Consider the following 26,959-nt stretch of genomic DNA (forward strand, 5'->3'; position numbering starts at 1 on the left):
AACAATTGCTTTGAAAACTGTACAAAATATTTACTTGGGGGCTAAGAATGAAAAATGTAAACAAAAAAAAAATGCCGTTTTTAATATGGCAATTGTCAAAATAAAGGGGGAGCTGGAAGGTAAGAATTTACCAGTCAGGACAATGGCATTTAAATACGACTGTTAAACTGTATCTGTTGGTAATGTGGTTTCTTCTAGCAGCGTTTTTTAAACTGGGGTACGCGAGAAAAATTCTGAAATGGCAGACAACGCATTTTATTTAGTACCACTTCCCAATCTATTGCAAACTTTTATCATGTAATCAACGTTTAATCTCTAACACCAGACTGTGCTGTGACAGCGTTCAGCGCACACACGACTAATTTACATATTAAATATGTACGTTATAAATAAACCCTGTTGTTTAAATGTCATATAACCAGTTGGGTAGTTACTGCAGTCTGCCTTTGTGAAAAAAAAAACATATTTTAAAAAAACTAAAAGCCTGATCTTTAACTCATTTTATTTCCTGTGTGCGTTCATGCCTGCAAGTCGATTTTTTTTTTTTTTTTCAATGACCCGATTAAAGTTTATTAAGTACTATTGGTTCATTTCAAAATACAGAATGTATGGCCAATAAGAAACCAAAGTATTGCCATGCGGTCTAGTTTGACAGGCCGTTACGTCTGGTGTGAGAGTTTTTAGTTTTCAATCCAATGAACAAATATGGATTGTTGGCTCAATACTAGAACATTACTAGCAAAGGGCGATCAAGACTAAATACCGTCAGAGATTAAAAACGCCAAAAATGTCTTGCGACTGAAGCTCTCTCCAATTTCCCTGCCCTCATCAGTGATTTGTGTGGTAACAAGCAGGGACATCCATCACATACTAGGTAAACGTTTCATTATTGTTTTTTTTTAATTAGCATCAGTACTGTACGTTTTAGTCACCAAGAATTTAAAAATGCCAGTAATATGTTTTGGTAATGAGGTCAGCTGTAGAGATGCGTGGGTAGTGAACTTTTCTTTGCCTTCTTTTCTGTAATTTTATTATCAATAAAAAATACATGATTGCCATTTGCTATCATGGAATAGTCCTATGTCATTTCTGAGTGATATGAGGCTAGCACGGAGGCTTCGTTGATTTTAATTAATTAATATTTACAATAAAATGATGTTTCCAACAACTAGAAACCTGTTTGAGGGACTGTTTTTATCCAAAAGTAATATATTTTTTTTCCATTATATTACTGTAACTTTTATAATTGTATCCATCACACACTCCAAGGCTTGTGTGTTTTGTTGTATCATGTTATTGTACAGACCTTTTTTTCTGTTTTCATTTTATTATGACTCTGTCTCAGATGGGGGTATGCGGTGGACTACTTTTTTGGAAAGGGGTATGGAGCTTAAAAAGATTGCAAACCCCTGTTCTAATGTGATCTGGTACAATCCTCTACTCCATGATACACCAGCATCACTGTGACACATTTCCCAATATTTTCCCCAACAGTGACAGTGAGTATTGTAGAGACACCTTGGTTGTATCGACAGCTTTACAGTTTTATTTTTTGTTCTTCAGAAACAAAAGGTCAGTGAACTCTGCTGGCATATTTAAAAACAAACACAAATAAGAAATGGTGGTTGGTTCTGAATTATCAAACACATTGACCCAATCACTGAAGAAAATGTCCCCCTAAAATTTAGAGTGGGGGCCACATTGACCCTCAGTCTGTAAGTCCTGGAGCAAACACTGTGTAAGGTAGTTTTTTTTTTTTCAGGAAAAACGTCCACAAGACCCCTTGCCAATAATAATAATAATAATAATAATAATAATAATACGTTAAATTAAGGTAATTTAACCTTAACCCTGTAATGCCGTAACAGTTTTGTATAGAGGAAGTTATTCTCATGTAATGCCACACACATACAAAAGGACGGATTCCTAGATTTACTCCACAAATACAAAAACTTTCAGAAAGACTATAAAGATTCCTGTTATCCCAGGTGAAGAACTTAGGACTGGAGTGAGGGGAGACACACTAAATCATATATTAGTAAGTTCTTCTCTAATTATATAAAATGTTGGTGGGTTTGGCACCTTTTGTGGACTTAAAAAAAAAAAAAACACAAAATTACATCTGTAGCATATATTATACAACACACAAAAAACCCCAGTTGGCAGAAAATATTTTTTATGTTTTAAAATATTCTTACTTTTATTTTTACATCTGCAATGCAAGTTCTGAAGAAATCAAAAGGTACACAACTAAATCATGAAGAAAAAAAAAAATCAAATCACCTAATACGCAATTAAAAACAACAGCAAAGAGCATAACCTGCTGCACCTAATATGCAATTAAAAACAACAGCAAAGAGCATAACCTGCTGCACCTAATACGCAATTAAAAACAGCAAAGAGCATAACCTGCTGCACCTAATATGCAATTAAAAACAACAGCAAAGAGCATAACCTGCTGCACCTAATATGCAATTAAAAACAACAGCAAAGAGCATAACCTGCTGCACCTAATATGCAATTAAAAACAACAGCAAAGAGCATAACCTGCTGCACCTAATATGCAATTAAAAACAACAGCAAAGAGCATAACCTGCTGCACCTAATACGCAATTAAAAACAACAGCAAAGAGCATAACCTGCTGCACCTAATACGCAATTAAAAACAACAGCAAAGAGCATAACCTGCTGCACCTAATACGCAATTAAAAACAACAGCAAAGAGCATAACCTGCTGCTGCTGCAAGCCGTCCAGCACAGAGGAAGCTGCAGCTGAAACTGCATTTAGAGGGTGTAAATGAACTGGCAAGGCAACAAAGCCTGATTTCTGACAAAATGCTCGAATGGCTATGGAGAGTATATCCAATATACTTTCACCTAGAGCTCGATTGTTTATAAAATTGATTTTAACATAATTCCTTGTTTGTTTAGAACAGTCCCCCGTAGACGCCTGTGCTGTCTGTCAGAAAGAAACGCATGGTACAACTTGATGATAAACATATTCTAGTTATATTATTACTACAGTGCAGTCTAGGGATCTTAAAGTGCATTTGCAATGTAATTCTAGTCACTATAGTCTTGTTCCTCAACTACAATGTCATTCTATCACAGTCATATTGAACTGTTTTAAACAGCACCCCCTCATTCCCAGAGTTCCCTGGTCTCAGAGATGTCAACCACGCTGCCTGAAGGACCCACAGACTTCTTCTGATTGGCTGGGGTCAGCTCCGAAATCCGCTTCACCAAAAACTGCTTGTCACGGCCCTCCTGTGAACAGAACACTCAAACCCTTTAATAAATATCTATAATTATCAAGATCAGGCAGGGTATGCAGGGCTAGGCACATCACTATTCCTGCACCCAATCCTGGTTCAGATTTCTTATAATTCGTGAGGTGTAGCAGTTAAAATAAATTGGAGCTAACAAAATAATTTCATCCAATTCTCCATCATACACATCCATTCATTATATAGTTCTCAAATATGCAACTTTGAAAGAAACATGTATTTCATACAGAGCAGACACACTTAGAAACAGAAACGCGCGCGCACACACACAATGAGACAGAAACATGCGCAAACACACACAAACAGAAACAGACACGCACACACTCGCACACACTGAGACAGAAACAGATGCACAAACACACAGAAACCGAAACACATACAGAGAAACAGAAACAGACACGTGCACACACACACAGAGAAACACACAGAGAAACAGAAACACGCACACAGAAACTCGCGCACACACACTGAGACAGAAACAGATGCACAAACACAGAAACTTGCACACACACACACAGAAACACACATACACGAAAAAGACGCACGCACACACAGAAACACAGAAACAGACGCAAACACACACAGAAACAGAAACACACACAGAGAAACAGACACAGAAACAGACAGTGGATTCTCTCACCAGTTTGAGCTGAGCTTTGAGCTGAGCCACGTTGTTTCCATACACTGATGCCATTGCTGCCATGTAGGAGAACACCAGGCTGTGAAAACGACGAGAGGCAGTATGATAGCATCGAGGGGGAGAGGGGAGAACACCACAAACATGGGAATGTAGCTGGAGCTTATTTTTATTATTCCTTGTCATATTGCATCGAGAAAGTGTTTAGTATCTCTCCAACTCATATTTGTTGAGTTGCATTGAGAAAGTGTTTATATCTCACTGACCTGTCATATTAGTGGAGGTGTATTATGAAAGTAGTTAGTATCTCACTGCCTCTGTCATATTTGTTGAGTTGCATTGAGAAAGTGTTTATATCTCACTGACCTGTCATATTAGTGGAGGTGTATTATGAAAGTAGTTAGTATCTCACTGCCTCTGTCATATTTGTTGAGTTGTATTGAGAAAGTGTTTAGTATATCTCTGACTGTGTTGAGATCGTCTTGTGCTTGCTGAGCACCACCTCCAAGTAAAAGTATCTTGTGGATGTATTCTTTTCAACAGTGAAGATACCTGACTGCAGGTATGCACACAGCCCTGGCTGGCAGACTCGCTGTGGACCTGGCTTGGCATGCAAGTCACAAACATATATTTGGTTGTCGCGGTTACCAGCTCAGCAGAAAGAGCGGCACGGCGAACGCCTGTGACCCCAGGAAGTTGAAGAAAGATTGTGCCGTCTCAGGAAGTGAGGTCAAGGACTGGGGAACAACATCCCACATGTGGCTGAGGGAGCGAAACGGACCGCAGCCAAACGAGGGGTGAATCCTGAAAGAGACGAGCAGAGGAGGGAACTTCACACACTCACCCAGGGACTCCCAGCTAGAGACATCAATACCACTCTCACTCGGCTTCAAAGTCATTGCAGCTAACAAAATAGTTCTATACGTGTTCTCTTCCGTGAGCATCCATTCCAAGTGTGAAAGAAGTATGCTTTATTAAGCATGTATTCTCATTTTAACACATCTGGTGGTGCACTGGGTTAGGATTACCATATGAATCCATATGCACTAGGACTGTTTGGGATAGTTCAGGCTTTTCAACTCGCATCGCAGTGCATTCTGGTACGTTTTACCTGTCTCGGGTACCTTTCACTGCAGGACTACACTTACCAGAATGCATTGGGATGCGAGTTGAAAAACCTGAACTGCCCCAAACTGGCCTAGTGTACCTGGAGTTAAATGGTAATCTTGCACCGGGTTAAATAAATATCTATTTGCAAGCAATTCCTTAGTGTGGAATTGCTTGCAAATAGAGGCTGTGTGGTCGAGTGGTTAAAGAAAAGGGCTTGTAACCAAGAGGTCCCCGGTTCAAATCCCACCTCAGCCACTGACTCATTGTGTGACCCTGAGCAAGTCACTTAACCTCCTTGTGCTCCGTCTTTCGGGTGAGACGTAATTGTAAGTGACTCTGCAGCTGATGCATAGTTCACACACCCTAGTCTCTGTGAGTCGCCTTGGATAAAGGCGTCTGCTAAATAAACAAATAATAATAGTCACGTGGATGGGAAATTGTCCCCACCCCGTCACTGGCTTCTTCCCTGTCAATAACCAACCAGCTGCTTCCCTGATTGTCTGACATGCTTTCAGCCAGTATGTTACGTGCAAATTTAAGACTAATGTAGCTAATGGAAGTGCATAACAGGTATGATTTATGGAATTCAATATTATTTTGAATGGTATTGTATTGTACTCACACAGCCACGCTGTACCCCAGGGGTACACAGGCCAGCCCCAGCCCCAGCAGCAGCACCAGCAGGAAGAAGAAGTTTGAGGTGGAGGAGCGAAACGTCCGGCTCGCAGGACGACAGTTCTGGAACAATGTCAGCTGTGAGGAGGGAGGGGAAAGAGGAAGAGGAAGAGATGGACAGATGGAATCTGTTAAGCTGAGGGAACATAAACCCACTTTGTGGCTTGGAACTTGATTTCAGGAGACTAGGTTTCAGGCCACTGCATGGCACACCAGGGGAGACTTGGGGTTTGATACGGCAAATTTGCCTCAAACTAGGTCTCCTGGAACCAAGTTTCAAGCCACTGTTCCTGAAAAAGTGGTTTTGTGTTCCCTCAGCTTTTATAATCACCAAATGCCCTTTATAATTCAAGAGAGATGTTACATTTTGTTTTCTCATTATTTTCAATGATCTTTAACTTCCTGTGTCAGCTGGAGGGTTTAATTGTCCCCACCCCTTCACAGGCTTCTTTTCTGTCAATACCCAATCAGCTGCTTCCCCTATTGACTGACATGCTTTCAGCCAGTAGCAGGACCCAGAAGACACTGCTGGGGTGAAATGACTGAGGAAGTAAATCAGTAACAGACTTCCTGGAAGGCAAAAAAATAAGAACTTCCTTTTTACGTTACGTCACGTTTTAAAATGAAGATGTTTGCTGTAGCAACATGGGTATGATTTAGAGAATGATTTTATTAGAGACAATCCCTGTAAGACGGTGATCTCCAACCCTGGAGAGCCCCTATCCTGCAGGTTTTATAGGTGTCTTCACAGCATCAGTGGCTAAAGATCTGGAACACTTGTTCATCTTGACTAATTAAGACAATAATTGGTGCAATTAAGTAACTGAGAACTCGGATGAAACTAAACCCAGCAGCTCTCCAGGACCAGGGTTGGAGACCCCTGCTGTAAGAGTAGCATGAACTTGACTGTTGAGGAGCGAATGATAGAAGTGGATCCACTGTGGCTCCAGTATGAACTGTGTTGACCAGAGGGAGGAGAGGGCAGTAGAGAGCTCTGGACCACAACACTGTGATAGAGAGAGGGTCAGATGGTAATGGGTATATAGAATAGGTTTAGAACGTGCACTAGCCCTGCATCCAGTCCTGGGTTTCAGAACTCCCCTTGTTTAGGTATATTATTGAAATCAACAGGTGCCAGGAGTTTGAACAATCGGGCTCCTGCTAAATCTGCACTGAAGTGTTCATGCTTGAATAAGTACTTGTGGTCGAGCAGCTGTTGAGTGGCGTGTGTGGTGACGTCACGGACCAGGAAATACCAGAAACAAAACAATGGATGGGCGGGTGAAGCTGAACACTACTGCGCTCTGCGTATTTATTAAATAATAAAACAAAACAAAAGGTTTAAACCAACAACAAAACAACACAAACAAAAGGTGCGTTGGCCAAACAAAAAGTTTTAGCAGTTGTTTGTTTTTTTTAATTTGTTTTCTCTCTTGAATTGTTTAAATAATATACTTAATTGATGGTAGTTTGGAAACCCAGGACTGGGTGCAGGGCTAGTGTGTTTCTAACCATGTAGACAGTTATTATTTCTTGAAGAAGAGCAACCAGAATTATTCCGGGATTAAAGGGCATGTCATATGCAGATAAAATAATTGAATCTATTCAGTCTTGAACAAAGAAGACTACGCTGCGATCTGATTCAAGCATTCACAATTCTAAAAGGTATTGACAATGTCGACCCAAAGGACTTTTTCAACCTGAAAAAAGAAACAAGGACCAGGGGTCACAAATGAAGATTAGATAAAGGGGCATTCAGAACAGAAAATAGGAGGCACCTTTTTACACAGAGAATTGTGGGAGTCTGGAACCAGCTCCCCAGTAAAGTTGTTGAAGCTGACACCCTGGGATCCTTCAAGAAGCTGCTTGATGAGATTCTGGGATCAATAAGCTGCTAACAAGCAAACGAGCAAGATGGGCCGAATGGCCTCCTCTCATCTGTAAACTTTCTTATGTTCTTAAGTAGGAAAGCAGTATGAATGACTGTGTTCATGAGAGGGAGGGGGACAATGGAAGGCTCTGGTCCACAACAGTGATAGAGACCGGGTCGGGTGATGATGGATAGGTAGACAGTGCTTCTCTCACCTTCTTGAAGTAGAAGAGCAGTATGAACTTGACTGTGTTGATGAGAGGGAGAAACGGGCAGAAGAAAGCTCCAGTCCACACCACCGTCTGTGCGTACACCAGGCCCAGCACGTTCTCAGGGACCACAAACTCCTGACGACCCCATAGCTGCAAGGGCTTACAGGAGCAGTGATCAACCAGCATCCTGGAGAGAGAGAAAGAATAATACAGGGTTTTACTGGGGAACGAGATGGCTACGGGAATTGAAATTAATAATAGTGGGGGTTTACGTCTCCTATTACTGTGCAGCTTTGCAACCTGGCCAAGGTTTGGAGAAAAGTGTGTGTGTGTGTGTGTGTGTGTTTTTTCTTATAAATTAGAATTGTGTTTGCACTTGTTCATCCATCTATTGGGGGGGGGGGGGGTAGTATTTTAAACACTGAGGCTTTTGCTGATATAAATGGGATGCATTCTCTATGCAGCGTTTAAAATAAATGTTGGTGCCCCAAAATAGCCTGACACTAACATACATCTCCTGTCATCACTGTAAACTCAAAATTGGATGACGGCAGTAGGTATAGAATGGTGTAGACACCCCTACATAAATAGGTTTTGCTACATTAATACCAAGTTTCATCACAGTTGGATCAGCTGTTTTCCAGATATATGAAAAATACTATCTACAAATGCCTCCACTATATCCCTGTAGGGGATAATTAGAGATGAACTTTATGAGGTCCATAGAGATCTATATACACATACTGACTTTATAAGAGATCCATAGAGATCATCTTTATATACACATATAGACTGACCTGCGAGGGAACTCTACCAGCAAGATGACCACCACGCCTGTGATGAAATCGAAAATCATCAACTTGTACATCTCCTGTCCAACCCGAGTCTCCCAGCACTGAGAACAAGAGTGGAGAGAGTCTGTCAGGGAGAGAGAATGACAAGGCAGGGGAGAGGAGTGGAGGGAGGCAGGCATCAACTCCAGCACCTCCCAACCCACCCAGCACTGAGAACAAGAGGGGAGAGAGTCTGTCAGGAAGAGAGAATGACAAGGCAGGGGAGAGGAGGGAGGCAGGCATCAACTCCAGCACCTCCCAACCCACCCAGCACAGAGGACAAGAGGGGAGAGGAGTGAAGAGAGGGAGGCATCAACTCCAGCATCTCCCAACCCACCTAGCACAGAGAACAAGAGGGGAGAGGAGTGAAGAGAGGGAGGCATCAACTCCAGCACCTCCCAACCCACCCAGCACAGAGAACAAGAGGGGAGACACCCAGGTCTCCAAGCACTGACAATAAGAGGGAGAGCTGCTCAGGATATGCACTGTACAAATCTCATCATCCACTTGTCCCTGAGAAAAGTCTCCCATAGTAAAAGCACAGCAAAGTGTAATAAAACTCAGTGAAAGCATGGTAAAGCAGAGAGAGGTATGGTAAAGCGTATTAAAAAAACAAACCATGGTAAACTAACCCTTATAAAAATTTCCCATATCTAAAGCACAGCAAAGTATAATAAAGGTCAGTGACAGCATGGTAAAGCATAGGGAAGCACTGTAAAGCACAGAGAGGTCTGGTAAAGCATAGGGAAGCATTGTAAAGCACAGAGAGGTCTGGTAAAGCATAGGGAAGCATTGTAAAGCACAGAGAGGTCTGGGAAAGCATAGGGAAGCATTGTAAAGCACAGAGGTCTGGTAAAGCATAGGGAAGCATTGTAAAGCACAGAGAGGTCTGGTAAAGCATATTAATAATCATGGCAAACCAGGGTAAACTATGATAAATACTATGATACATACATGCACAATCCTTCATAACTGCTATACAGAGCGGGGTACTCTTATATTGTGGGGATCTGAAGGGGGGTGCAGTGTGCTACTTGCCGGGTACTGGGCGTAGTTGTATTTACAGGGACTGCAGGCTAATTCATGGGGTTTCCCGCAGCAGGTGATCTGATTCCAGAGAGAATAGAGGAGCACCCCCAAACTGGTGAGCCTCAAAAACACTGACCTGAAAGGAGGGAGGGAGAGAACCATCATCACTATAGATTTATAGAGGGAAGGAGATGGAGATGAAGTAAAGTATACAGTAAGAGAGAGAAGGGGATAGGGAAGTACTGTTAACAAAACATTTTCTCTGCTGCACATATAAATTCATTATATAGGTTTCAAATGTGCAGTTGTGAAACAAACACAGCAAACTCATTTTGATTTTAAAACATGCTCTCTGGTACTGCACCAGGTTAACAGAAACATCTCCGCTTGCGAGCCATGCTTTTAGAGTCTTGCACTTCCTGGGTCACCTGGAAGGTGAAATTGCCCCCACCCCTTCACTGTTTTTTTCCTGTCAATAACCAAATCAGCTGCTTCCCATATTGACTGATATCGGTGTGGGTGCCTGTGACAGAGCGAATGAATCCGAGTCAACAATCTCCCTACCGACCTGTGAGGGCACGGTATAACAGGAACAGTGTGCCCCGGACTGGATGGTTTGACATTTCATTTCAGGGTCAGTTGAAAGTCTGCCATCCGGGAAGGGGGCGGAGCCACAATACCAGAAGTCATCACCCGAATGCGGTAGGCGAGGTGTCAGTCATGGATTGGAGGGTACGTGATTGCACTCGCTACTGAAGGGGGCGTGACTGGAGGTATATCAGGGGATGTGGCCGAGCAATCTGTTCCTTTGTTATGGTTATGGAAAAGACCGGTAAAGCACGTACTGTGATTTAAACCTTGAGTGTTTTTTCTGTTGTTTTTGTCTGTCTATTAATAATTGTAATTGTATTAGCTGTCGCTATTCAGCCAGCATCACCCCCAGACTACACTGCACTGCTGTTTCACTGTTGCTGTATAATTCGCCACTTGTTGGGATTCGTGACCGTGTCTGTGTATAGTGTGTGATATTATTTCGGGACTGAACCCCGTGATTTTACTGACTTTACACATCGCTGTGTATATAGTCAGTATTATTATTTAAAAGCAAATAATAAAGCATGTTACCATATGAAACGCTGGTTGCAATTTTCTCTGTTGCTAGGCTAGCGTAATGTGCCGGTGTACTTTGTATTAGGATGTGGTAAAGGTAAGAACTGTGTCACCTTTTACAATGTAAAAATAAGTCTGTGGAAAGTTACTGAGAAGGACAGACATTCCTTATTTCTGGTTACCTGAAAAGCAGTCATAATGAATGAAGAATCATTGAGGAATGATGTCACCAGAGCAGTGATAATGAGGAAGAGTCATTGAGGAATGATGTCACCAGAGCAGTGATAATGAGGAAGAGTCATTGAGGAATGATGTCACCAGAGCAGTGATAATGAGGAAGAGTCATTGAGGAATGATGTCACCAGAGCAGTGATAATGAGGAAGAGTCATTGAGGAATGATGTCACCAGAGCAGTGATAATGAGGAAGAGTCATTGAGGAATGATGTCACCAGAGCAGTGATAATGAGGAAGAGTCATTGAGGAATGATGTCACCAGAGCAGTGATAATGAGGAAGAGTCATTGAGGAATGATGTCACCAGAGCAGATTTACCTCCGGTTTCTTTAAAACACAATACGATCCCACAATACCCCAGTGACCTTTGAAGCACAGCAAGAATTTCCAAAGGTTGGCCAGGTTTGGGGAAAAAAAAGCTCTCCGTGGGCAGCTGCAGCCTGTAGCACCAGGCAGTGGAAACGAGGCATTATTCTCCTACCTGAGCAGGGTCAGTTTGATCTGCATTGTCATGGAGTAGCGCTCGAAGCGGATGATGATGTCACAGAGGGTGGGAACCAAAAAGTTGGCGGCTGTGATCACGATGGAGGGGAGGTACTGAACCAGCAAGAGCAGGAAGAAATTGTCCTTCACTGAGGGGTCTTCCTGTGAGACAGAGAGAGAGAGAAGGTAAGTGACTCTGCAGCTGATGCATAGTTCACACACCCTAGTCTCTGTAAGTCATTCTTGGATAAAGGTGTCTGCTAAGTAAGACTGCACATGCTGTTGTCTCCCAAATTGGTAATTATGTTAATAAAATGCCTTGTTCATATTGCAAGCTGATCTAGATGTTTAATCAAGCATGAGTATTGAACTGTATTGAGCGAGTCATTCTGTGTTGATCCACTCAATAAGGCTCCCACCAGTGAGCCAGTTAACAGTGTGCTGGTACCTGCAGTATGGAAGACTGTTCAGACGCTCTATAGATGCAGTAGAAAGCAGCTAGGATGAGCCCCACCACTAACAGGTTGAGGACTCCTCTCAGTGTGTAGAGATGGACTCTCTGAGCCAGGGTGCGAGAAGCAGCGTTCCTGCGCAGAGCATCTTCCTCCAGCTCCACCTGAGAGAGAGAGGAGGAGAGGTAGAGGGAAAGAGGGAGGGGGAGAGAGAGAGAGGGGGGATGGAGGGAGAGGGATAGAGAGAGGGGTTGAGAGGGAGAGGGGGAGGAGGAGAGGTAGAGGGAAAGAGGGGGGGAGAGAGAGAGAGGGGGGATGGAGGGAGAGAGGGATAGAGAGAGGGGTTGAGAGGGAGAGGGAGAGAGAGAGAGAGGAGGAGAGGTAGAGGGAAAGAGAGAGGAGGAGAGGTAGAGGGAAAGAGGGAGGGGGAGAGAGAGAGAGGGGGATGGAGAGAGGGATAGAGAGGGGTTGAGAGGGAGAGGGGGGAGAGGGAGAGAGAGAGGAGGAGAGGTAGAGGGAAAGGGGGGGGGATGGAGGGAGAGAGGGATAGAGAGAGGGGTTGAGAGGGAGAGGGGGGAGAGGGAGAGAGAGAGGAGGAGAGGTAGAGGGAAAGAGGGAGGGGGAGAGAGAGAGAGGGGGGATGGAGGGAGAGAGGGATAGAGAGAGGGGTTGAGAGGGAGAGGGGGGAGAGGGAGAGAGAGAGGAGGAGGGAAAGAGGAAGGGAGAGAGGGATAGAGAGAGGGGTTGAGAGGGAGGGGGGAGAGGGAGAGAGAGGAGGAGAGGTAGAGGGAAAGAGGGAGGGAGAGAGAATTAGCTATGCTGAAGGATAGCCTATATATTTGGTAAAAGTAAAACATTAATAAATATTGAAATAAGTGAATACATAAATCAACACAAAGACATTTCTTTCTTTCTTTATCTGTCTGATATTTATTTATTTTTCACTATCAGATATAAACACTGCCAGTTAATACTGTATGAAACGAAAATAAATACTCAACAATTCTTGTTCAATTGTATATTAGTGAAGATTTTTGTACATAAAGGTCGTCATGCTTCATATATTTTTACTTTCAAATTTAAAAATATATTGTAATGACCTGGACAATTGCTTTGTTGCAGGACTTGTTGTCTGTTCAGTTTGTCTCGTCGGTCTTTTATACATGTTATGGGAAGGGGGTCTGAGTGAATGAGTGGGGAGAATGTGTGTTGCTGTTTTCGCGGGTTGCAGAGCATGGATGTGACTGGCTGATGAGCCCGACAGGGGCAGGAAACGACAGGAGGTTATATAAGGAGGTGCATGAGCCTGGGGACTGGAGACAGTCCAGCACTGAACTTGAATGAGAAACTGTGGGTGCGACTGAGCGAGCGTGTGAGCTGTGACCGGAGAGAACATACAGTGAAAGTGACTAAAACATAGGGATATTATTTAGGTGCCTTGAATTCCAGCCCCTCTGTAGTTTCAAATAAAACAAACTGAGAATTCAGCACCGTCTCCCTGAGTACTACTTCCTAAACATGAAAACGTTACAATGAAAGTGGATCAAACTTGCATGAAAAACACAAGCCAAGTTACTAGAAACAATTGGGGCAACCTTGGCCCCCATCGGTTTTACAGTTGTGCCAATCCTACCTGCAGCTCGTAGCGAATGCTGTTTTGTTTGAGTCTCGCTGCCTGCTCCCCTTCCAGTCCGAAGTCCCACCCACAGAACATGCTCATGCTGTAGCTGCTCAGATCCCCGTCCCCAGTGACCACGGCAAGCTTGAACCCAGAGCCAGACCTGCAAAGTGGGAGAGGAGCACTTCTGACTGGGATACCATTCTACCAATGGCAGCCTTATTACAGTGCAGCTTCCACATATTTAAGAGCACAGGAGAATCTTCGAATGAGAGGAAGCAGTTCAGCCCATCTGCAGCTACAGCCAAAAGTTTAGCATCATACTTTAGATCTTTTATTTAACAGCATGTAATCAAAGAAACTACAAAATGATATTGCAAAAGTCTACCAGAAGCCATAATAGTAATACTGTATTTCTGCTAAGTCTACATCATTTCCAGCTGTGTCCTCTGGTCCTAGTGCATGTGCTGCGCTTAAACTAGTGGTCAGGGTAACTACGTCAGCTCCTTCAGTCAAGCCTCCCCCAATTCTTCTTTGTTCTCAGATAGATAGATTGAGTTCTTTCAGCCTTTATTCATTGCCCTGAAAACTGCTTTGGTTTGTAGTTGTAATTTCTACAGCTATATTAGAGGACTAGCTCCTAACGTTTAAACAACAGGACTAGGGAGCCCATTCCTTACTCTCACCATGGAGCAGCACGGAAAAGAGCTCAAGAGATGTTCATTTATAAATGCTATGAAAAAAACGGCATTAAAAATCTAATGCACCTTTAACATAATGTGTGCCTGTTTCTTATAAGAAAATGTGGGATCTTTGAAGTGATGGTAATTGCGGCAGGGCAGAATGCCTGCATGTGTAAATAGTGCGTGTGTGGGAATGTAAGGTTGGCAGGGATGGGGTTAAATCTGTCCCTGCCAGCAATCACAGGTGTGGCCATTCCCCAGTTAGGTAACTGGTGTGTGGCGACATGTATAAAAGCAGCAAAAAAGCCTTTGTGGTGTTTTGAAAACTTTATAGTGAAGATGAATGCCTGTTTTGTGTGAACATTTGTTTTGGCCCTTGTGTCGTGTTTATTTGTTATTATTATTTATCCAGGGCGAATTACAATTGTTACAAGATATCACGTTATTTTTACATACAATTACCCATTTATACAGTTGGATTTTTACTGGAACAATCTAGGTAAAGTACCTTGCTCAAGGTTACAGCAGCAGTGTCCCCCACCTGGGATTGAACCCACGACCCTCCCGTCAAGAGTCCAGAGCCCTAACCACTGCTCCACACTGCTGTTCCTATGTTTGTTTTTTGTTTAATAAATGTGTGTTTTGTGACTGCAGCTTCTGTGTCTGGGTCTAATTCCTGTCTGCAACCAGCCTGGGCCATGACGCTACCCTGTCACAGTAACACACATGAGATCATATTTACCTGACATTTTGGTAAAGTAGCTAAATTGCTTTTAAATATAAGAGCCCCCCTGAGCGCTCACCTCAGCACGATCCAGGTGAGGCTGAGCAGGATGTAGAAGAGGCAGGTGAGCAGGTACGCCAGGGGCACGTTGTAGGAGAACTGTGAGGAGACGCCCACCTCAGAGTTCTGATAGTATCCGTAGAACAGGGCGGACAGCTCCATGAAGCCCTGCACGTTCACAAGAGAAGCAAGGACAAGGCTCAGGACCGGGGGGTCAAACTCCAGGCCTCGAGGGCCGCAGGGTCTTCTGATTTCTATTCCCAGCTCTCAAGTAACTGCATTGATTGAATTATGTGTTTAATTGGACATGTTTGGTGTTTTTTCAAGGTCTCTTACAGTTGATAATTTAAGGCCCGGACTCAGGAACGAGGAACTGATGAAGTGGGGTGTGTTTGACCTTGTGTAGAAGAGATGTGTGTTCTGTGTCTGAAACAAAATTGTAACCCAAGCCAGGAAATTGAGAGTGTTTGGATACTGTTAGTTAAACAGAGTGGAAGCAGAGTTCACAAAGTTCAGCTTCACACACACACACAGTTAGGCAAGATATGCAAGACAGGCACTCATTAGTGCGAGTGAGAAAAGCTTACCCGAATCCTCTCCTGACGACAGACCATCTCCATACCTGAGCTTTCTCCCAGAACATTAGGCACTCATGATCTGATTTCTGTTTATAAACTAGCTGCCACATTGCTGTGTCTACCGATAATGTTTAAGCTACATGTGTGTAACTTCTGAATATTGGAATCAAGAAATGGAAACTTACTAACATAGCCATTGGTATTGTGCGCAGTCATTTGCAGACATCAAATTAAATTAGTTTCCTCACACACACACAGATAGACCAGTAGAATCACAGACAAAAAGAGAGACAGAAGAACAGATGCATAGTCCGAATCTTAGAATGACAGATTTAACATTCCAGACAGACAGACTGACACAGATAGATGAAATACACAGATGGGGATTTTTAGCAAATCAAATAATCTTACCTGTCACGAACTTCAATTTGGTATATAGGTCTCAAATGTGCAGCGTCGAAAGAATCACATGTTATATCAAACGTTTTAAAACATCTCTCTTTGCAAGTCATGCTAATAGCCACCCCAATGCTTCCACTATTTTTCCTTTGTAGATGATTAGATCCAACATTTACAAACAAATATATCACATTTTTAAAAACGGAAATCATGTAAAATGTGTTTCTTTCAAAACTGCACATCCGATACCTCTGTAGCTAATTGAAGTGAGTGACAGGTAAGATTTATGGAGGTGTTTTTTTTTGCTACAATTACTTTAAATACAAACAGAGAGACAGTTACCGTCCCTGACAGCAAGTCCAGCAGGTAGCTGTAGAAGTAGACCAGTCCCTGAGGAGAGGGGTTATAGTGCAGACACTCAGCCGGGCCTGGGAGAGAGAGAGGGGAGAGGGGTTAGAGAGCAGACACTCAGCCGGGCCTGGGAGAGAGAGAGGGGAGAGGGGTTAGAGAGCAGACACTCAGCCGGGCCTGGGAGAGAGAGAGGGGGGAGGGGTTAGAGAGCAGGTGAGAGAGAGAGGGGGGGAGGGGTTAGAGAGCAGGGGAGAGAGAGAGGGGGAGGGGTTAGAGAGCAGGGGAGAGAGAGAGAGGGGGGAGGGGTTAGAGAGCAGGGCCTGGGAGAGAGAGAGGGGGAGGGGTTAGAGAGCAGAGGAGAGAGAGAGGGGGAGGGGTTAGAGAGCAGGGGAGAGAGAGAGGGAGAGGGGTTAGAGAGCAGGGGAGAGAGAGAGCAGGGGAGAGAGAGGGGGAGGGGTTAGAGAGCAGGGGAGAGAGAGAGAGGGGGGAGGGGTTAGAGAGCAGGGCCTGGGAGAGAGAGAGGGGGAGGGGTTAGAGAGCAGGGGAGAGAGAGAGGGGGAGGGGTTAGAGAGCAGGGGAGAGAGAGAGGGAGAGGGGTTAGAGAGCAGGGGAGAGAGAGAGCAGGGGAGAGAGAGGGGGAGGGGTTAGAGAGCAGGGGAGAGAGAGAGAGGGGGGAGGGGTTAGAGAGCAGGGCCTGGGAGAGAGAGAGGGGGAGGGGTTAGAGAGCAGGGGAGAGAGAGAGGGAGAGGGGTTAGAGAGCAGGGGAGAGAGAGAGGGGGAGGGGTTAGAGAGCAGGGGAGAGAGAGAGAGGGGGGAGGGGTTAGAGAGCAGGGGAGAGAGAGAGAGGGGGGAGGGGTTAGAGAGCAGGGGAGAGAGAGAGGGAGAGGGGTTAGAGAGCAGGGGAGAGAGAGAGGGGGAGGGGTTAGAGAGCAGGGGAGAGAGAGAGAGGGGGGAGGGGTTAGAGAGCAGGGCCTGGGAGAGAGAGAGGGGGAGGGGTTAGAGAGCAGGGGAGAGAGAGAGGGGGAGGGGTTAGAGAGCAGGGGAGAGAGAGAGGGAGAGGGGTTAGAGAGCAGGGGAGAGAGAGAGCAGGGGAGAGAGAGGGGGAGGGGTTAGAGAGCAGGGGAGAGAGAGAGAGGGGGGAGGGGTTAGAGAGCAGGGCCTGGGAGAGAGAGAGGGGGAGGGGTTAGAGAGCAGGGGAGAGAGAGGGGGGAGGGGTTAGAGAGCAGGGGAGAGAGAGGGGGGGAGGGGTTAGAGAGCAGGGCCTGGGAGAGAGAGAGGGGGAGGGGTTAGAGAGCAGGGGAGGGAGAGAGAGAGGGGGAGGGGTTAGAGAGCAGGGGAGAGAGAGAGGGGGAGGGGTTAGAGAGCAGGGGAGAGAGAGAGAGGGGGGAGGGGTTAGAGAGCAGGGCCTGGGAGAGAGAGGGGGAGGGGTTAGAGAGCAGGGCCTGGGAGAGAGAGAGGGAGAGGGGTTAGAGAGCAGGGGAGAGAGAGAGGGGGAGGGGTTAGAGAGCAGGGCCTGGGAGAGAGAGAGGGGGAGGGGTTAGAGAGCAGGGGAGAGAGAGAGAGGGGGAGGGGTTAGAGAGCAGGGGAGAGAGAGAGAGGGGGAGGGGTTAGAGAGCAGGGGAGAGAGAGAGAGGGGGAGGGGTCAGAGAGCAGGGGAGAGAGAGAGAGGGGGAGGGGTTAGACAGCAGGGGAGAGAGAGAGAGGGGGAGGGGTTAGAGAGCAGGGGAGAGAGAGAGAGGGGGAGGGGTTAGAGAGCAGGGGAGAGAGAGAGGGGGGGGGTTAGAGAGCAGGGGAGAGAGAGAGAGGGGGAGGGGTTAGAGAGCAGGGGAGAGAGAGAGGGGGAGGGGTTAGAGAGCAGGGGAGAGAGAGAGAGGGGGAGGGGTTAGAGAGCAGGGGAGAGAGAGAGAGGGGGAGGGGTTAGAGAGCAGGGGAGAGGGAGAGAGGGGGAGGGGTTAGAGAGCAGGGGAGAGAGAGAGGGGGAGGGGTTAGAGAGCAGGGGAGAGAGAGAGAGGGAGAGGGGTTAGAGAGCAGGGGAGAGAGAGAGAGGGAGAGGGGTTAGAGAGCAGGGGAGAGGGAGAGAGGGGGAGGGGTTAGAGAGCAGGGGAGAGAGAGAGGGGGAGGGGTTAGACAGCAGGGGAGAGAGAGAGAGGGGGAGGGGTTAGAGAGCAGGGGAGAGAGAGAGAGGGGGAGGGGTCAGAGAGCAGGGGAGAGAGAGAGGGGGAGGGGTTAGAGAGCAGGGGAGAGAGAGAGAGGGGGAGGGGTCAGAGAGCAGGGGAGAGAGAGAGAGGGGGAGGGGTTAGAGAGCAGGGGAGAGGGAGAGGGGGAGGGGTTAGAGAGCAGGGGAGAGAGAGAGAGGGGGGAGGGGTTAGAGAGCAGGGGAGAGAGAGAGGGGGGGAGGGGTTAGACAGCAGGGGAGAGAGAGAGAGGGGGAGGGGTTAGAGAGCAGGGGAGATAGAGAGAGGGGGAGGGGTTAGAGAGCAGGGGAGAGAGAGAGGGAGAGGGGTTAGAGAGCAGGGGAGAGAGAGAGAGGGGGAGGGGTTAGAGAGCAGGGGAGAGGGAGAGAGGGGGAGGGGTTAGAGAGCAGGGGAGAGAGAGAGGGGGAGGGGTTAGAGAGCAGGGGAGAGAGAGAGAGGGGGAGGGGTTAGAGAGCAGGGGAGAGAGAGAGAGGGGGAGGGGTTAGAGAGCAGGGGAGAGGGAGAGAGGGGGAGGGGTTAGAGAGCAGGGGAGAGAGAGAGGGGGAGGGGTTAGAGAGCAGGGGAGAGAGAGAGAGGGAGAGGGGTTAGAGAGCAGGGGAGAGAGAGAGAGGGAGAGGGGTTAGAGAGCAGGGGAGAGGGAGAGAGGGGGAGGGGTTAGAGAGCAGGGGAGAGAGAGAGGGGGAGGGGTTAGACAGCAGGGGAGAGAGAGAGAGGGGGAGGGGTTAGAGAGCAGGGGAGAGAGAGAGGGGGAGGGGTTAGAGAGCAGGGGAGAGAGAGAGGGAGAGGGGTTAGAGAGCAGGGGAGAGAGAGAGAGGGGGAGGGGTTAGAGAGCAGGGGAGGGAGAGAGAGGGAGAGGGGTTAGAGAGCAGGGGAGAGAGAGAGGGAGAGGGGTTAGAGAGCAGGGGAGAGAGAGAGAGGGGGAGGGGTTAGAGAGCAGGGGAGAGAGAGAGGGAGAGGGGTTAGAGAGCAGGGGAGAGGGAGAGAGGGGGAGGGGTTAGAGAGCAGGGGAGAGAGAGAGGGGGAGGGGTTAGAGAGCAGGGGAGAGAGAGAGAGGGGGAGGGGTTAGAGAGCAGGGGAGAGGGAGAGAGGGGGAGGGGTTAGAGAGCAGGGGAGAGAGAGAGGGGGAGGGGTTAGAGAGCAGGGGAGGGAGAGAGAGGGAGAGGGGTTAGAGAGCAGGGGAGAGAGAGAGGGAGAGGGGTTAGAGAGCAGGGGAGAGGGAGAGAGGGGGAGGGGTTAGAGAGCAGGGGAGAGAGAGAGGGGGAGGGGTTAGAGAGCAGGGGAGAGAGAGAGGGAGAGGGGTTAGAGAGCAGGGGAGAGAGAGAGAGGGGGAGGGGTTAGAGAGCAGGGGAGGGAGAGAGAGGGAGAGGGGTTAGAGAGCAGGGGAGAGAGAGAGGGAGAGGGGTTAGAGAGCAGGGGAGAGAGAGAGAGGGGGAGGGGTTAGAGAGCAGGGGAGGGAGAGAGAGGGAGAGGGGTTAGAGAGCAGGGGAGATAGAGAGAGGGGGAGGGGTTAGAGAGCAGGGGAGAGAGAGAGAGGGGGAGGGGTTAGAGAGCAAGGCCTGGGAGAGATTGAGAGGGGTTATTGAGATCTCAGAGCTGTAACAATAGTCACATCTATCTATCTATCTAACCTTATATCTAGGAAGGGTAACAAAGGTTAACTTGGATTGTAGCTATTACAAACACATTGCATTTTTCTGGAAATATCTGAACTGATCTTTGTGAAACTAAAGATGGTGAATTGGTTCATATTGAATGCTTTAGTGTTTGTTGCAAGGGGTTATTTATTGTATGTATTATTTATTTTTCCAGTGGGGGTTGTAAGGAGCTATAATTAATATCATTGTTGATGTATTTATCAGGATTGTTTTATTTTTTTATTTTTTTTAACACTTAAAGTACTTGTGGGCCTACCAGTCTAATAATAATAATAATAATAATAATAATAATAATAATAATAATAATAATAATAAGCACAAATTAGTTTTTTACTTTTTGAAATTATTATTATTATTATTATTATTATTATTATTATTATTATTATTATTATTATTATTATTATTATTATTATTATTATTTTAATATTAGCTTCAGGTATTTCTTATACTTCAGTTCCTGTAATGCAGTTGCATAGGTTCATGTTTGGTCTCCTAACAGCGTTCAGTATACTGTAGGGGTAGGCAGCCCTGGTCCTGGAGTGCCACGATCCTGCAGGTTTTGTAGGGATCTCTTAATCATCAATTACTAAATACCTGGAACACATGGTAATTCTAACCACTTAAGACAATCATTGACAATTAGTGATTGGGTAAAACAAAAGCCAGACGTGTCTGTGGCACTGAACCAGGAAGAAGGAAGGAAGATATTTAAATAAAAACAAAAGCCCCAAGATAGGAGAGCTAAGCAAGGCTTTAAAATCCTGTTCCTTCTCTTGCAACAGTACAGGTAGAAATGGAACAATATCACTGAATGCATTGACTGGCCAACAACAATTATTTGCATATGCAAAATGCACCCTCTTACTAGGGTGTACATGATAATGGACTGTGTACTGCGGTGTTTACAACAAACACATTGCTTTACCATTGCACAGTGTCCCGTGCTGCGCATTACTCAGCGTTATATCTTTAAACACATTGCCCGCCTCGTTTGTCATTTTTAATCACACATCAGGGTCATAATTCAACATTTACTCCGTAGCATTCGACAGAAGAAAACGTTTTAAAGTATCCAGATCACGCTCCCTCCTGCTGCTTTTCTGTTCTCACTCGTTTCAATCAGAATGTGATCTGGATACACTGCCATGTTTAGAAAAAAAAAACTCTTTCTCCTGGCGAACGTTCTGGAGTAAAAGCTTTTTTTATTTTTAAATATATCATATTTATTTGCCGATGATGCTTGAGTTAAAATGTCAACACTGTGAAAACTATACGGACAGCACAGGATAGAGCAGAGGTAAAGCAACGTGCTTCCTGGAAGCGCTGTGGGGGGTTCTGGAACGCTTTAAAACCGCAAGTAAGGGACCGTTTAATAACCCGCTTAAAAACATCCTGAATCCACCGGGGGTGGAATTAACAGCTAAACATAAAGGAAAATTAAGAAGAAAAACTCCTTTTAAAAGAACTGCACATTTGAAACGTATGCAGCGAATGGAAGTGTAAAATGGATAAGATGTATGGATTTTTTCTGTTGGTTATACTTACTACAAGGGTTAAAAAGTCAGCTATGAAAGTAGGACTGAGAAACAAGGATTCAATGACAGGCTGCTGTGCTGTCAATGGGAGCCTTGGTGACGTCCCTGTATAGCAAAAGTGTCGCACTTGTATATATCGCAGGAGTCAATAGTGAAGAGATTATACTGTGATATTAAACTTCAACGGACCATATTTTACTCCAGCGTTTACTCCTTATTAACTCCTGTTTGAAACAGGTAAAACGCTTGTAATTTTACAAAAGTAGAAGCAACTACTGTATTATATAGCTCAAGTTCTCTTCGTCACTCTCAAGATGTTTCATCATCTGTAACACAATTTTTTTTTTAAAAAAGTAGCAGTTAATTAAAGATTAGTTCATGTTTTGAAAGTACCCCCCTTGGTTTCTCAGTGTGAGGGAGTTCCTCTCTCATTAATTAAAGATTAGTTAACGCTTTGAAAGTACCCCCCTTGGTTTCGCAGTGTGAGGGAGTTCCTCTCTCATATTTTCTTACCTGAAGCATTGCTCCCCGTCTCGAGAGAGGTCAGATTCAGAGTTCTGAACACGATGTTGGGAATCACCACGAAAACTCCGATCAGCAGAAACGTCATGAAATTTAACAGCACCAAAAACCGGAGGAAGGCAAAATAGGATTGGATACCACTTCCAAAATTACCTGTTAGTGCAGAGAAGACCAGTCATTTACTCAGACAAAACTTCTCTTTATCCCTCAGTTATAACCACAAGAGCCTCCCTCCCTCCCTCCCAGTCCCTTCTCAGCTCTAACCACTAGAGCCAGCCTCCCTCCCTCTCTCCCAGTCCCTTCTCAGCTGTAACCACTAGAGCCAGCCTCCCTCCCTCTCTCCCAGTCCCTTCTCAGCTCTAACCACTAGAGCCAGCCTCCCTCCGTATGAGTCCCTTCTCAGCTCTAACCACTAGAGCCAGCCTCCCTCCCTCCCTCCCTCCCAGTCTCTCGTCAGCTCTAACCACTAGAGCCAGCCTCCCTCCCTATGAATCCCTGCTCAGCTCCCTGCTCAGCTCTAACCACTAGAGCCAGCCTCCCTCCCTATGAGTCCCTGCTCAGCTCTAACCACTAGAGCCAGCCTCCCCACTCCCTCCCAGTCCCTTAGCTCTTCCAGAGCCCCCCTTCCTCCCTCCTAGTTCCTCAGCTCTAACCACTAGTGCCAGCTTCTCCTCTCCCTCCCAGTCTCTCAGCTCTTACCACCAGAGCAATACTCCCTCCCTCCCAATCCCAATAGAGTCAGCCTCTGTTCTCTCCTGCCACTGAAACAGTCCCTCACCTCCGTTCTCTCCTGCCATTGAAACAGTCCCTCACCTCCGATTTTCAGCAGGGCTTTCCTCCACAGTTTGAGGTAATGGGAAACCTCTTTGACTTCCTCTCCAAGCTTCTTCATCGATTTGGACTTGCTCAGCTTCCACGACTGCCATTTAGTGACCACGGGAATCTTCATCTGACTGACCTTACTGAAAACGAGCGATAGAAATGATGAGTCAGTCTGTGAGGGCAGTTTTAAACAGGCCAGGGGGTGGGTGGAATAGAGGTCAGAGAAGGAAATATCACCCGAAATGGAACATTAATTTTCTAGAATTTTGATGTCGTCATACTGTCATCATATTATGCTTTTCTAGATCCTGGAAATGCTTGCTTCAAGCGTGGAGTGCTTGGAAAGGGTAGGCTGGTGGCAGTTTCGTTCAAAATGCATCAAATTCAATTGCAAATGCGACGGAAATACACTTCCTTAACTCCTGTAATCCCGTTTCAAGTTTCGTGTTAAGACATGCTTATCACACAACTTCAGAACAAATAAAACAAGGGCCAATGAAACTCGGTATCAGCAAAAAAAATAAGGCCAACCAGGGAAAGGGCACAAAGCTACATCAACATGTGGGCAGCAGTGTGGAGTAGTGGTTAGAGCTCTGGACTCTTGACTGGAGGGTCATGGGTTCAATCCCCAGTGCGGGACACTGCTGCTGTACCCTTGAGCAAGGTACTTTACCTAGATTGCTCCAGTAAAAACCCAACTGTATAAATGGGTAATTGTATGTAAAAATAATGTGAAAACAATAATGTAATTGTATGTAAAAATAATGTGATATCTTGTAACAATTGTAAGTCGCCCTGGATAAGGGCGTCTGCTAAGAAATAAATAATAATAATAATAATAATAATACATCAATGCTTCCCTGCGATTGTCAAAAGTACATTATTAGGAATTTCACAGGAGACTTTTAACAAAGAATTACAGTCATCCACATTCTGAGATGAAAACAAAACATACAAAAGCACAGAAGTAGAAACCTCCAGTTGCATCTGCTGTAAACCCAGAGGGTCATGATTGCAACATGTCTGTAATATCATTCTAAAATCTTGTAAACTCATTGTAAAGCCCCTTTAATGCAATACACATTCAATGGTACTGTTGACATCCGAAATATTACCATAGCCCCACCTTTATTACCCTAAAATGACACCCACTGACAGTGAAGTGGATTTTACTAAAGAATGGATGGATATACAGAGAGAGAGATAATACCATGTATCCAATACTCCAAATAACGCCTGCTAAATAATACCAGGTTTCATGACGATTGTATAAGTGGTTCTCCAGATATATGGAGAAAACGTTTGAAGTCTGACAGATGCATAGATGTCACCTGTAAGACCACTTCTGCTAAATCCCCCTTCACTGGGGAGAATAACAGCCACTCCAAATAAAGTACAAAGTTGAAATATAGTCCAGGGCTCTATGAAGGCCCATCAGCATTCCTACCTCAGGATCCGTTTTTGGGCCAGGCAGAGGGGCAGTTCTCTCAGCGCCTTCACCCCCTCTCCTGTCTCATCTCCGGGAGAGTGCTCCCCTTGAGCTCCAGGGGGGTACGGAGTCCTGCTGTAGGAGTTTGTTCTGGAGCGGAGAGACTCGCTGTCTGGATAGTGATACTGGTAACCTGTACAGGAAAGCAACAGTGAGCTGTGATAACTTCCTTAAAAGCAGAATAAACAGAGGAGGGGTGTCACACTCAGCTCCTGGGGGGCCGCAGTGTCTTCTGACTTTCCTTCCACCCGAGATCTCAATCACCTAACTGGTCAAATTGTTAGATTAACTGGACAAATTTAACACTTTTCTACAGTCTGGGTTAGTACTATTTATATCGACGCTGTTTACATCATCCCCTTCTAAGATGCTAAATAGATTCAGTGTTAATTTACCATGTCTTGTTTTCAAATATGCATTACCATAACTCTCTTCGCTTTACAATGCTCCACTATGCTTGGCCATGTTTTCACTGTGATTTATTACACTTTGCTGTGCTTTTACTGTGTAAAACTTTCTCGGCTGCAGCCGAGAAATCGCGGAGAATTTACCTGTTTTTCGGGTAGGTTACGGAATAAAATTAGGATTTCGCGGACCTGTTTAAACATTAAATAAACCTGAGCAGATAATATTTCACAGCATATAAAAGCCTGAAAATAGTGGTACTTGTTTCCTTACTAAAATGGGGGGATGTCATTTGTTTGAGGCAAGCATGCAACACCCCCCCCCCCCCCCGCCCCGCATCGCTGAGATCCTGTCTCTGTGGTGTGGAGCAGCAGGTTGTTTGAAGCGAGGCGGCTGTGCTAGGTCGTACCTGTAGTACAGAACTTGGCTATGCCCGATAGTAATACTTTTTGTCTGCGTTGACTTTCAAGCACGTTTTCTGAAAGCTGCTGTTTGTTTTACGTTCTGTTTAGTAGCCTCTTTCGTTTAACGTGTGATTCTGAAGCTAAATAGCGATCGATCGTATTTTTTCTGAAAAAAATTCAGTCACATTACAAGATTTACCTTCATCTGCATGTACAGTTTCTTTGGGGAATTTCTTGACGCGATCCTCAGCCGAAATAGACTTTGATCTTTTTGCTTTGTCGTCCATTTTTTAAAATTTTAACTCCAATGCTGAAAACTAGAATTTAGCAACCTTAAATCAATACAGCAACGCAACACTGACTTTGTCCCATTTCCTATTGTACGGTCCCACCTGTAAAGTACAGATCACAGAAAGCCAGTATGCGCACTGATAGGCTGATTTAAACATCGTTGACATGTCTAACATCGTTGTCATGTAAACAGCAAACAGTCAACCCCTTTGGAGTATTTGTTTTAATTGTATTTGTCCAAGCACGGTTTTTTTTATCTGAGTAAGTGCAATGCACACATGACGTCGAAGAGATAAACAAACCCTGTCCACAGAATTCAGATAAGTGGTTTGCTCGCTTGCCATGTGCAGTACTGCATTTGAATAAGGTGTATTCATTTTTTTCTCTCAGTACTAGTCTGGTATGCGTTGGCCCCTAAAGAGATGAATGACCCCTCAATTTCCCGATTTCTAAATTTCAAAATCTCGGATTAGGCAGATCCCTAATTGCACGCCTTCTGTTTGTTCTCTGTGCCTGAATCCTCTTTTACTTGATAGAACAACGCCTGACTGGACTCACGACAGACAAACGCAGATACAGATCCTTACAGAGACCAACACACAGACAAACACACTCAGACACTCAGACAGACACACAGACAGACCGACTAACACACACACACAGATACAGACAATTATAGAGACAGACACACAGCAGGCAAACACAATTAGACATGCAGACACACACACTGACAGATGCATAGACAGACAGACGAACACACAGATACAGACACTTACAGAGACAGATACACAAACACAATCAGACACTCACAGGGACAGACCCAGACAGACAGACACACAGACTAACACAATCAGCCAGACACACACAGAGACAGACACACAGACTAACACAAGCAGCCAGACACACAGAGACAGACACACAGACTAACACAATCAGCCAGACACACACAGAGACAGACACACAGACTAACACACAGAGACAGACACACAGACAGTGTTACGATTTGCTAGCCTTACCTGATGATCGATCAGTGCCCCTCCCTGATAAATTCCACTCCATTCTGTCTTGAGGGCTCCTCTTTCTCTCTGTCTCTCTCTCAACGTCTCTCTGTGCCTGTTTGTCTCCTTGTCATACTACCCTAATACCCTTCCCCTTTTATTCAGTCAGTCTCTTTTGGTCCCATCTGTCTTCAATCACTACAGTAGTTGCTCTCCTCTCTCTCTCTCTCTCTCTCTCTCTCTCTCTCTCTCTCTCTCTCTCTCTCACCAGGAAGTCTCTTTTAAAATACATTGTCAG

At 45.4% G+C, this 26,959-nt stretch overlaps 1 protein-coding gene across 3 annotated transcripts; it reads right to left on the reverse strand.

The window, feature by feature from the left end:
* Nucleotides 1–1,924: 1,924 nt before the first annotated feature.
* LOC117966766 (transmembrane channel-like protein 7) lies at nt 1,925–26,873 on the reverse strand. Of its 3 annotated transcripts, XR_009320413.1 has the most exons (17): nt 25,572–25,776; nt 24,522–24,696; nt 23,066–23,214; nt 22,244–22,405; nt 16,337–16,422; nt 15,037–15,185; nt 13,566–13,713; nt 11,929–12,096; nt 11,479–11,642; nt 9,663–9,789; nt 8,589–8,686; nt 7,795–7,978; nt 5,657–5,787; nt 4,573–4,728; nt 3,928–4,006; nt 2,732–3,267; nt 1,925–2,409 (listed from the first exon to the last, which is right to left on the reverse strand). XR_009320413.1 is itself a non-coding variant. In XM_059018500.1 (16 exons), exons 1-16 carry the CDS (start codon nt 26,720–26,722, stop codon nt 3,142–3,144), a joined length of 2,145 nt encoding a protein of 714 aa, XP_058874483.1. In that variant the 5' UTR covers nt 26,723–26,873; the 3' UTR covers nt 1,925–3,141. The 3 variants fall into 3 exon arrangements, 2 of the variants coding, with proteins under 2 accessions (XP_058874483.1, XP_058874482.1); XM_059018500.1 differs by lacking the exon at nt 25,572–25,776 and adding an exon at nt 26,680–26,873 and having other exon boundaries at nt 1,925–3,267; XM_059018499.1 differs by having other exon boundaries at nt 1,925–3,267.
* Between the last annotated feature and the right edge of the window lie 86 nt (nt 26,874–26,959).

This window comes from Acipenser ruthenus, chromosome 60 (genome assembly GCF_902713425.1).
Source record: "Acipenser ruthenus chromosome 60, fAciRut3.2 maternal haplotype, whole genome shotgun sequence".
NCBI lineage: Eukaryota > Metazoa > Chordata > Actinopteri > Acipenseriformes > Acipenseridae > Acipenser > Acipenser ruthenus.